The sequence below is a fragment of the Aythya fuligula genome, chromosome W, assembly GCF_009819795.1.
Source record: "Aythya fuligula isolate bAytFul2 chromosome W, bAytFul2.pri, whole genome shotgun sequence".
NCBI lineage: Eukaryota > Metazoa > Chordata > Aves > Anseriformes > Anatidae > Aythya > Aythya fuligula.
Genome location: NC_045594.1, coordinates 12,721,774 through 12,734,412, shown reverse-complemented (window position 1 = coordinate 12,734,412; position 12,639 = coordinate 12,721,774). Strand labels below are relative to the sequence as shown.

Below are 12,639 nucleotides of genomic sequence, written 5' to 3'. Positions count from 1 at the left end.
TGCCTCTTCTTGCTCTGATTGTGGGGCAGGCTCGATGTTAATGGGGTAGTTGGATTTGCACTGGTGACTGAGCTTCCTATTGCATTGAACTGAGACACAAACAGGTTAGTGATGAACGTGAGAATATCCCTTCTTTTCTCTCTGCTTACAGACTGCACCAGGGCTTTTCTGAGCTGTTCTTCAGGACCTGCAGACAAGGGGATGTGCTTTTTCAACACAGCCTCTGTGTTCATCCATCCCCCAGCTGAGTGCTGCAAGCAGCCAGCAGCTGAGCACCAGGGGATGGACAGAGCAGCCCTCCCGGATGTGCCCTCTGGTTAAGGTGTGTCTCCACAGCAACAACATTAACCATTTCACTGGATTAGAGGTGTCCTACTGGGGACTGATGGGCAGAAGTGGCTGCTGTGTACAGGACATTCAGCAAGCACAAAGCAGGGCTCCAGACAAGGAGATAGACAAAGGGCCTCTTGGAAACAGGTAATGTAAGGCTTTTACTGGGAATTTTGGTCAGAGACTTTACTCATAACAGTCTATACATGTATATTTTCTTTCATTTCGTAGGTTCTATGTTGGAGGTCAGCAAATGCCCAACAGCAGCTCTGTGAGTGAGTTCCTCCTGCTGGCATTCGCAGACACGCACAAGCTGCAGCTCCTGCACTTCGCGCTCTTCCTGGGCATCTACCTGGCTGCCCTCCTGGGCAACGGCCTCATCCTCAGCGCCGTAGCCTGCCACCACCACCTCCACACACCCATGTACTTCTTCCTCCTCAACCTCGCCCTCCTCGACCTGGGCTGCATCTCCACCACTCTGCCCAAAGCCATGGCCAATGCCCTCTGGGACACCAGGGCCATCTCCTATCAAGGCTGTGCTGCCCAACTCTTTCTCTTTGCTTTCTTGGTTGTAGCTGAGTATTGTCTCCTCACTGTCATGGCCTATGACCGCTACGTTGCCATCTGCAAGCCCCTGCACTACGGGAGCCTCGTGGGCAGCAGAGCTTGTGCCCAGATGGCAGCAGCTGCCTGGGGCAGTGGCTTTCTCACTGCTGTCCTGCACACGGCCACTACATTTTCCCTGCCCCTCTGCCGAGGCAACTCTTTGGACCAGTTCTTCTGTGAAATCCCCCAGATCCTCAAGCTCTCCTGCTCAGATGCCTACCTCAGGGAAGTCGGGGCACTTGTGTTTAGTTTTTCTTTAACATTTGGTTGTTTTGTTTTCATTGTGGTATCCTATGTGCAGATCTTCAGGGCAGTGCTGAGGATGCCCTCTGAGCAGGGCCGGCACAAGGCCTTCTCCACGTGCCTCCCTCACCTGGCCGTGGTCTCCCTCTTTGTCAGCACTGGCATGTTTGCCTACCTGAAGCCCCCCTCCATCTCCTCGCCATCCTTGGACATGGTCATAGCAGTTCTATATGCGGTGGTGCCTCCAGTATTGAATCCTCTCATCTACAGTATGAGAAATCAGGACCTCAAGGAAGCCTTGTGGAAATTGATGTTTAGATGTGTTGCAGGAGAATAAGTGCTCAGTCTGCTTCTGCAGATGAGTCCTAATGTTACTTGTAATAGGAACGGCCTATAGTCTATTTCTTTTTGTTTGTGTGCTTGTCTGCAATTTTGTTACTCGATTTCCTTAGTTATAGTTTGGTTAACGTTACCCACTAAAATTATATTATTCATCCCAATTCCACTTAAGTATGTATTTTTCAAGTCTAGCTCAGCGACTATACAAAAAGAGCCCGTCTGCCTGTGAACTTAAGGAAGGAGCCTGCACTGCCGCCTTATTCTGACATCCTTCCTCTGAGACCTGGTCTGGCTCTGCAGGGGCAGTGCCCGTGTGCAGTGGTGCAGAGGAAAAGAGTCCCATCCCAGCAGCATGGCCAGGGAGCACCAGCGCTTGGGGCATGCAGAGCTGCTCTCTTGCCACTGCCGCCCTCTCCTGCTGAGCCCTGCTGGTGGGGTCAGGCCCGGCTGCTCCTGCAGCTTGGTGCCAGTGCTGCTGTGGGGCTGTGCTGGGACTGCAGGCAGGGACAGGCAGTGGGCACGGCAGTGGCACAGCTGGCCTCCACTGCAGCACTTCCCTCCTAAGGGGGGATCTCCTCCAAGGTGGACTGAGCAGAGCTCAAGTGCTCAATCTGGTGTGAGCAGGCAGAGGAGAGCTGTGCAGCCTGAGGGTACACAAAAGCCCCAGCAAAGGAGCCTGGCGAGTGATTCCTTGTAGCCCTGGGGCAATGGCAGTGACCCCATGAGCTGGGTCTGCCTCCCAGCCTGCCCAGCATGGCCCTGCAGAGTGCCCCCGTGCCCCAGGAACCACAGCCCCCTCGCTCTGCAGAGCAGCACCTCCAGCTGGTGCTGGGACTGGGGCTGGGGCTTGGAGGGTGCTTCACCTGAGTGTCTGCTAGGCCAGTTTCAGGCTTCTGGATGTAAGAGTGATCTTCACTGTGCACAAGGAGCTGAGAGACTGCCAACAGGCATGGGGCTGGAACATTGCCTGCAAGGTCCCTCTTGCCTTAGCACTTCCCAGGACTGGCACGGAACTGGCTCCTGTGTCTCAGAGAGCCTGGGAGCCCAGCAGGTGTGCCATGACCTTGGAGGAACACAACCAGATCAATTCTACCTGGGCAGGTCCTGGCCAAAAAAGGGGGTGTTTTCTAGGTGTGGCATTATAAGATCAGTGGTGCGTCAGAAACACTAAGTCCAGCAGGAAGCGAATGGCTGTTAAATGGCCTGTGAGGTAAGTTCTTTCTGAAGTAGCTGACAGGTCACCCTTGACTCCTGGCTGGGATCTGTGCCTTTAGGCTCACATCTGCCAGTGTCCATGGTAGGGCGGCAGAAGGCACTTGCTGTGCATGTAGTTTCTGAGATCGGCTCTTTCTAAGTACCTGGTAGGCCCCATAGAGGAAGAGGTCTTGGATAGGGGTTGTCATGTCAGAGGTGTCAGCTTTTGCCTGAAGTCATCCTTTAGGACTGCTTTCAGTTTTCGACACAGAGGGGGCCACTGCCTCCAAGACGCTTGGGGCAAATTGAACCATGCATGAGGGTTTGGAAAAAGATAGCCTGGGTGCACAGAAGCCATTTCGTATCTAAAAGTTGGAGGCAGGAAACAAAATTTTGGGGTGGTACAAGAGCTGCTGGGCACATTGTGCAGGGTTCAGCTACAGCCTTTGTGTTCTTTTCCATCCTGACCTAGAGGTCATGTCAGTTTCAAAAAAGGTGTAGCCAACAGATGTGAGGCAGATACTTTGAGATCATGAAAGCCATCAGAAAGCTGCCCCTAAGAAGATGACTGATATGGCGAAGTCAGGAAAAGCCTGGCCAGGAGAGATGTGAGATTTGAGGGAGGAAAGAGGAGCTTGGCCAGCAGAAATTAATGATTTCTGTGAGGTTAGAATGTTCAGGTAATGTTGATTCTGCTGTAACACTGACTTAAAATAGTCATGTAAAGCCCTTCCCCTATTTTAACCAGTGACATTAATCCCCAAACCTAAATGCTACCCCACATCCTGACAGGAATCCACTATTCTTATGCCTGACCTCAAAGTATCCCTTCAAGACAAAACACAGCCTATAGCCATTTGCCTTTATAGGTACCGAGGGGGCTAGAGAAAGCTCAGCTATACCTCATCATTTTCTGCCCCAGCAGGAGCAATGTGACTGTGGCAGGGACTTTGATGTCACTTCTGTCTCTGCACTTGATATGGCAGCAGCAGGAACGTGTCACAGAAAGGGACTGGGAGGTCACTTGTGTCTGTAGCTGGCAGGTCACCCTTGACATAGACCTGGGAGCTGCACTTTTGGGCTGACATCTGGCAGTGGCCCTGCTAGGCCAGCAGAAGGCACCTGCTTGGCATGCTGACTGGGGGATCCTCTCTGCCTCCAGACCCAGGTGGACCCAGGCAGAATGAAGGCCCCAACATGGGTTGTCCTGTCCCTTCTTCTTGAGCCCATGAGTGGGCAGCAGCAGGCACAAGGCTTGGCTGTGTCTAGCCAAGAAGCTGCAAGGCCAGCAGTAGGCCCCTGGCTTGGAAGCTGCTGCTGAGGTGACTTGTGTCTGCTTGGCCGACTGGATGCAAGAAGGCTGGCAGGTTGGGATGCCTACTTCAGGAGTGGTTTCCTACCTGATGGAGCTTTCTGTGCTAGTAGAAAACAACAGGAGAGAAAAAAAGTGCCACAAAGTGTTCCATGGAAGGCTGGCACTTGTCACAAGAAGGGAGAAATGTCTCTCAAAGGGTCATGCTGTGGTGCCAGAGGTCACCCTCTGATGAGACCCTGGCTTTGTGTTTCAAGGAACAGCTGGTGAGGGTTGACAAGGCATCGGTGAAAGCAAGCGATGAGAGCAAGGTGGTGAACAGAGATGGGTGTCTGAAGACTTCAAGAAAATAGGGCAATGTGTGGTACAGCAATGGAAAGCCTGCAAAGGAGAAGGCAGAGGGTGCTAGCAAGAATGGAAGGTCCCAACAGCCCTGAGGTTTTTGTCCTCTTGACTAGAGCTTAGGAGGAGAGATGTTATATTCATTGTGATGGGGTCTCATGGATTCCTTACAACCATGTGCAGCAGCTAAGAGGCTTCACACCACTGTTGTTCTCATGGCATCACACTGCCCACTACTTCCCACAGACCCCAGGAAGAGCCTTGAGACAGATGTAGGGGTGCAGGGTCTCCCCTCCCACTTCCAGGGGTCAGGCCTTGGCTCTTCTGCATCACCAAAACCAACCAAGACTTCCCTCAGCACAGTGCTTTGCCTGTCTTTAACCATGGCCTCCAATTATCTACCCTAACTAGTCCCTGGGGAGGCTTTGTTAGTAACAGCCCTCAGTGGGGCCCATTAATACTCCAAGTCACTTTAACTTTTCCTTCTGACTTTACTTTCTCTAGCAGTTGCATCATTCTCCTCTCAGTACCTGAGCTTCATAGACTCAGCACCACAATACACCATGGAACTCTTTAAATGCAGAAATTCCTAACATCTCCTCCATAGTTTTCTTCAAGCCTTCACGCCTTGTGCAGCTAATTGCAGAGTTTGCATGACGTAGTTAAGGGAAAAGATTGCACAAAGCACATAATAAAAATATTTTCTTGTTTCAAAGGCTGAATGTTGTTGCATTTCAGTTTGGAGCATCATTCTTCTATTGCTATTGATCCAGGGTGACTTCTTTGGAGACCTCCATAGGGAGGAAAAGCAAAGTCTGGAGGTCTGACACCTCCACTGCCAGCAGTGGTCTTTGTCCCTGTAACTGCAGCCCAGCCCAGCACATGAAACCCTTTCTAAGACAAGTCAGGGGTTCCTTGGGAAAAAATTAAAGTAATAAATAAAATAAAATAAAATAAAATAAAATAAAATAAAATAAAATAAAATAAAATAAAATAAATAAAATTTGATATGATCATTGGGATCTGAGAAATTTTAAATGAATCTTAGTAGACAACTGGACATCCATGGACTATCTTGGGTCATCTGAGGGAAACTGAGGGTGAAAAATAAATCATAGAATCATAGAATCATAGAATATCCTGAGTTGGAAGGGACCCTTAAGGATCATCAAGTCCAACTCTTGACACCGCACAGGTCTACCCAAAAGTTCAGACCATGTGCCTAAGTGCACAGTCCAATCTCTTCTTAAATTCAGACAGGCTCGGTGCAGTGACCACTTCCCTGGGGAGCCTGTTCCAGTGTGCAACCACCCTCTCTGTGAAGAACCCCCTCCTGACGTCCAGCCTAAATTTCCCCTGCCTCAGCTTAACCCCGTTCCCGCGGGTCCTGTCACTAGTGTTAATGGAGAAAAGGTTTCCTGCCTCTCGACACCCCCTTACAAGGAAGTTGTAGACTGTGATGAGGTCTCCCCTCAGCCTCCTCTTCTCCAGGCTGAACAGGCCCAGTGACCTCAGCCGTTCTTCGTACGTCTTCCCCTCCAGGCCTTTCACCATCTTCGTAGCCCTCCTCTGGACACTCTCCAACAGTTTCATGTCCTTTTTATACTGTGGTGCCCAGAACTGCACACAGTACTCAAGGTGAGGCTGCACCAGCGCAGAGTAGAGCGGGACAATCACCTCCCTTGACCTACTAGCGATGCCGTGCTTGATGCACCCCAGGACACGGTTGGCCCTCCTGGCTGCCAGGGCACACTGCTGGCTCATATTCAACTTGCTGTCTACCACGACCCCCAGATCCCTCTCTTCTAGGCTGCTCTCCAACGTCTCATCGCCCAGTCTGTACGTGCAGCCAGGGTTTCCCCGTCCCAGGTGCAGGACCCGGCACTTGCTCTTATTGAACTTCATGCAGTTGGTGATCGCCCAGCTCTCCAACCTATCCAGATCCCTCTGCAAGGCCTAATAAAGAAAATATATCATTATTGGATGTAGCTGTACCCATGAGCTTGGCCGCTTTTGGGAAATTGTCCCCTTCCAGCCACACAAACCTAAATAGAGTAATGTGAAAAGAGCTGTCCAGTCAATAGAGTAGGGCAAAATTCTACTTCCTGTGCTATAGATGCAGAAAGCAAAAAGAATTGCATTGTGCCTGACACTACTCCGGGACGTGTCACCCAGGTCAGGCAACTTTACCTTAGTGCTGACAAGTCCATCACTAAACCATGCTGCCAAGCTCTACATCTACACCTTGGCTCTCCAGTCAATGACCCAGCTCATGGATGGCAATCAGGGAGTCTCGGTTAGCGCGACGCTGCCTCAGGTGCACCAGCATGGTAGCCATTGGCACCTGCTGTTCTTCAGCCCTCAGCAAACCCCCAACAGAAGGATTCTGTGGAAGGCCAAGCAAGGTAGACAACTGTTTCATGTCCTTTGTCTCCAAGACAGCTCTGGTTGATGGTTGATATAAAGAAGGCGGACATGTGGGGGTGTGGCCATCGGGGTTGGCAAGCCCCATGGTTGATGATACCTTCAGACTCTTAAGGATGAGGCCATCAGCAATGTAAAAGAGTTTAGAGGGAACATAGAAGGGTGAGGACCTGTAACCCCGGTCATGGAACTTTACCTAGGTAATGACAAGTCCATCACTAAACCGTGCTACCAAGCTCTACATTGACATCATGTCAGATGTTCATGTGTGCAGGCAGACAGTTCAGCCTTCGTGTGATTGTGTGCTCTCTGACAAGACAGCAGCATCAGGAGCTGCAGGAAAGTATGGATAATGCAGGACAAACCAGTTGAATGGAATTGCAGTACAGAGTCACAGAAGGGTAGGCGATGGAAGGCTGCCAGGTTGCACCTTTTCTGTGCTTCCTTCTCATGCATGCTCTCAGTTTCTCTGGAGCTGTGTCCTAAATGTTATGGGGCTGTACAGGGACAAATATAGAAGGGCCAAAGCCCAGCTGGAGCTCAATCCGTCCGTTACTGTGAAAGACAGTGGATTTGAAAGTCAGGTTGTTTTGAAAGGAAAGAAACTCCTACCCAGAGAAGAAAAGAGGAAGAAGGAGATGAGGCAGGCTATTCTGATGTTAGGCCATTGTGGGAACAGGAGGGCAAAGAGGAAGGGATCCTAAGAGCATCAGTAACCACACGATCCCTATCCCAGGGTGAGCTATGAGATGTGTGAAAAGATTTCAGACTTCGTCCAGGGAGCACATTGTCACCTGGCTGCTCCAGTGGTGGGATAACGGGGCCAGTAGCCTGGACTTAGAGGGCAGGGAAGCCAAGCAGCTGGGATCCCCCTGTAGAGAAGGGATGATTGACAGAGGGATTGGAAAAGTAGCACATAGCATCACCCTCTGAAGGTGACACTTGTCAAGCATCAAGGAAAGGTTTCCTTTCAAGGAAGATCTTCTATGTCAACCAGGCAAGTGGACCGCCACAGAGAGGCGTATCTGGTACCTGAGGGAAAGCACTGAGTCTGGCTGGGGTAGAGTTAACTTTCCTCTCAGTGGCCCAAACAGTGTTGTGCTTGGCACTTTTTTCTAGAACAGCCCTGATATCATCCCACTGTTTGGTCTGTTGCTGAGCAATACTGGCACATCAAGTCTACCTCCAAATCCCCCAGAGCCAGTAGGGTGCAGATAGGCAGGAAGTGGGAAGGGGACATCACCAGGACAGCTGACCTAAACCAACCACAGGGATATTCCATACCATATGAGGTCACACTCAGCAACAAAAGGTGGGAAAGGGGAGGGAGAAAGGGGGCCCTCATTATGAAGACATCTATCCTTCCGTACAGCCACTATGTGTATGCAGGCCCTGCTTCCCAGAACATTACTGAGCATCACTCAGTGATGGGAAGTAGAGAATAATTATTATTTTTTAATTAAATGACCCTTTTCTTACAGAATCACAGAAATGTTGAGGTTGGAATGGACATGCAGACATCATCTAATCCAACACCCCTGCTCAAACAGGGCAGCCTGTTCCAGTGTGAGAAACCTCTCTGGGTGAGAAAACCTCTCTGGGCAGTCTATTCCAGTGCTCTGTCACCCAGACAGTGAAGTTCTTCCTCATTTGGTGATGCAACCTCCTGTGGTTAAATTTGTACCCATTACCCCTTGTCCTATCACTGGCCACCACTAAGAAGAGTTTGGCACCATTCTCTTTACGTTGTCCCCTCAGGTATTTGTAGAGGTTGATAAGATCCCTTCTCAATCTCCTCTTCTCTGGGCTAAACAGGCCCAGCGTGCTTAGTCTTTCCTCAGAGGACAGATGCTCAAATCCCTTAATCACCTTCCTGGCTCTGTGCTGGACCCTCTCTAGACATTCTATGCCCCTCCTGTACTGGGGAGCCCCGAACTGCACACACTATTCCAGGTGTGGCCTCACCAGATCTGCATAAAGGGGGAGGATCACCTCTCTCAACCTGCTGTCCACACTCCTCTTGATTCAGGCTAGGATCCCATTGGATGGGATTGAGATGCTCCAATCCCTTAATCACCTTCCTTTGGCCCTTCTAATTTAGATCTGCACAGCCCCATAAAATTCAGCACAAAGCTCCAGACAAACTAAGAGCATGCATGAGAAGGAAGCACAGAAGAGGTAGAACCTGGCAGCCTTCCATCCCCTACCCTTCTGTGACTCTGTGCTGCAATGCTATTCAGCTGGTTACTCCTGCATTATCCAAACTTTCCTACAGCTCCCGATGCTGCGATCTTGTCAGAGACAGGACAATCACATGAAGGTGGAACTGTTTGCCTGCAGACAATAGCTGTTAACAGAATGGAGCATCAATGTGGGTGAACAATGAAAAAATACAGAATTTTGCCTACAGAAACCTCTTGGCATTTACAAGGAGAAGAGCTTAGTCCTGCACCGGAGAAAGAGGAACCCCACACATCAGGGCAGACTGGGACCCTGCTAAGTGAGCAGTGGCCAGGAGGAGGAGGGCCTGGGCACCACAAGGGATGCCACACGAGCAGTGGTGCCTGCTCACCAGGAACCAGGGCAGCTTCCTACAGAGCTGCCTTACGAGGAGCATGGCCACCAAGAAGATTTGAGTTATCAGACTCAGCTGAGATCTATAAGAGACCACCAACAGAAGGGACTGCAGCCAGCAGGGAAAGAGTTGCATCTATGAGAGTCCTTAGGAAAGGCTGCTGTGGAAAGGATTAAGGGCTGTGACAAGACTAAGAGTGCCAGCAGGACCCAGGTCTTTGTGCCCATGGCTAGGTTGTCTACCACTGAGGCCTGTGAGGAGACAGCTGATCGTTAAAGTACCAGGGCCTCATTGCCTCCTCGCCCTCAACCATGAAGCAGGCAGGGGTCGTACCATTCTCCTGCACTTGGCCATGCACATCCCCATCTCCTACTGCCCCACAAAGAGTCCTGAGCAACTGGTCAAGGGAAAGGATCTCCCTTCCCAAGTGCTTGAGGTCAAGGTCCTGGCCCTTGGAGCTTGGTGACACACATCCAGTTTTCCTACACATCAGTGTCACCTTCACATTGCCTTTGTCTCCTTGTCCTCACTGCCTCCAGGGTTCTGCTCTAACGAGCTCCAAGAGAGGCTGTGTCAGTGCTGGCCCTCAGGGGGACACTGAAGGAAACTTGCCTCTGACTTGGACTTCTGGAGAGATGTCTTCAATTGTCTCTGAGTGTCTGAGGTTCATGGGCTCATCAGCAAAGCCCCCAGAGGGGTGATTGCAGTGCCTTGGGCTGGTGCTGTGCTGCTGAGCTGGGCCGGGCTCGTGGGACAGAGAGAGCTCATGGCAAGAGGGCCCTGGTGCAGAGAGACAGCTGTGGCCAGGAGCAGCTCCTCTGCACAGCGCAGCAGGGCTGGGGGCTCTGACCACAGGCACCCAGGCAGAAAGGTATTCCAGACAGACTGGAGGGTGTGGGAAGAGGAGAGCTCAGTGCAGGAGAAACCTTCACAGCTCTGCCCACGGTAAGTCTCTGGCTGCAGGACAGTGCAGGGCAGGTTCCTGGAAGGGGCTCCTGGTTGCGGGGCATCTCTGCCTGGCCAGGAGCTGCCAGGATGCCTCTCGTGGCTTGTGCGGTGTGGAGGAGAAGGTGCTGCCTGGCAGCCTTGGACAGAGGAAGGGCAAGGCAGGGTCTGCCTGCAAAGAGAAGAGAGGGTCTGCCTGGCTGGGTTTGCACAGGTGATGGAGCTTCCTGTTGCGTTTAAACGAGACATGAACACGTCAGTGATGAACCTGAGAGTATCCCTTCCCTTCTCTCTGATTACAGGCTGCACCAGGACTTTTCTGAGCTGTTCTTTAGGAGCTGCAGACAGGGAGATGTCCCCGGAGCTGTCCCCATCCCCAGGAGGTTTCTGCAGGGCAGAGCTGGGCACACAGCAGGTGGGATGGGGGCTGTGAGCATGGATGGGAGGAGCCGTGGGGACAGAGAAAGAGCTGCTGGCAGGACAGCTGCAGGCAGCAGGGACATGGGCAGGCAGTGAGAGGGAGCTGCTCCCTCCCTGCCATCCCCTGCAGTGCAGGCGCCTTCCTTGCAGCAGCCCCTGGTCTCCTCTCTTCCCCTCACAGCTTCTGTCACAGCATGTATAACCTGGGGGGCTGAGAATATGGGGTGTCTGAACCCTAAATCTCTGTGTCAGTAGACACATTTGCTGCAGACCCCCTCTACCTTCCTCCGTGGAAGAAGGCACAGAATCACAGAATCATAAAATATCCTGAGTTGGAAGGGACCCACAGGGATCATCAAGTCCAACTCCTGGCTCCATACAGGTCTTACCCCCAGACTTCTACCATATGACCGGGAGCATATTCCAAACTCTTCTTACACTCCAGAGCTCTTGTCCCTCTGCTGTCTGTGCAGGGTAGATGGCACAGGGCTGTGAGGACAGGCTCTACCTCATCGACACCACAGCCTCTGCACTGGGTTGGGTCCGCCCTGCCTGCCCATGCCTGCTTCTCTCCCTTGCCCAGCGTGGCAGCTGGTGGTGCCTGATTCTGACAGGGAGTGCTGTGCACGAAGGGTGAAGCAGGAGGAGATGCTTCCTGTTTTCTCCAGCCAGACACGCATGATCCACCTGCTGGTTTTGTCTCCTGGGTATTGAACAGGGAAGACGCACAACAGAGTCACACAGCCAAACACCCCACACTCAGAGGGATAGCAGAGGGAGCCCAGGAACCTTCCCTCTTGGAACCTCGAATGGAGCAGAGTAGGCTCATTGGGAGCTGCTGGGCAGAGGAGGCTGCAGTGTACAGGACATTCAGCAAGCACAGAGCAGGGCTCCAGACAGGGAGATAGACAATGATCCTCTTGAAACAGGTAATTTAAGGCTTTAACTGTGAATTAACTGAATTATGCTAACAGACATTACTCGTGACACTCTATTTATATTTTTTTCTCATTTGGCAGTGTCCATGTCCAAAGTCAGCAAATGCCCAACATCAGCTCAGTGAGTGAGTTCCTCCTGCTGGCATTCGCAGACACGCGTGAGCTGCAGCTCCTGCACTTCGTGCTCTTCCTGGGCATCTACCTGGCTGCCCTCCTGGGCAACGGCCTCATCCTCAGCGCCGTAGCCTGCCACCACCGCCTCCACACCCCCATGTACTTCTTCCTGCTCAACCTCGCCCTCCTCGACGTGAGCTGCATCTCCACCACTCTGCCCAGAGCCATGGCCAATGCCCTCTGGGACACCAGGACCATCTCCTATCAAGGCTGTGCTGCTCAACTCTTCTTTTTGTCTTCTTCATATCAGCAGAATTTTTCTTCTCACAGTCATGGCCTATGACCGCTACGTTGCCATCTGCAAGCCCCTGCACTAAGGGAGCCTCGTGGGCAGCAGAGCTTGTGCCCAGATGGCAGCAGCTGCCTGGGGCAGTGGCTTTCTCAATGCTGTCCTACACACATCCAACACATTTTCCCTGCCCCTCTGTCGAGGCAATGCTGTGGACCAGTTCTTCTGTGAAATCCCCCACATCCTCAAGCTCTCCTGCTCAGATGCCTACCTCAGGGAAGCTAGGGTACTTTTCTTTACTCTTTGTTCAGTCTTTGGTTGTTTCATTTTCATTGTGCTGTCCTATGTGCAGATCCTCAGGGCAGTGCTGAGGATGCCCTGTGAGCAGGGCCAGCACAAAGCCTTTTCCACGTGCCTCCCTCACCTGGCCGTGGTTTCCCTCTTTGTCAGCACTGCCATGTTTGCCTACCTGAAGCCCCCCTCCATCTCTTCCACATCCCTGGACCTGATAATGGCACTTCTGTACTCGGTGGTGCCTCCAGCACTGAACCCCCTCATCTATAGCATG

General features: G+C 51.8%; 1 protein-coding gene across 1 annotated transcript; it reads left to right on the top strand.

Annotated features, from left to right (window-relative positions):
* Nucleotides 1-583: 583 nt before the first annotated feature.
* Nucleotides 584-6,206, top strand: LOC116501410 (olfactory receptor 14C36-like; the record flags this gene model as incomplete). Its single annotated transcript, XM_032206946.1, has 2 exons — nucleotides 584-1,491; nucleotides 6,161-6,206. Coding segments are annotated over exons 1-2 (954 nt in total), but the record flags the coding sequence as incomplete, so codon positions are not given.
* Between the last annotated feature and the right edge of the window lie 6,433 nt (nucleotides 6,207-12,639).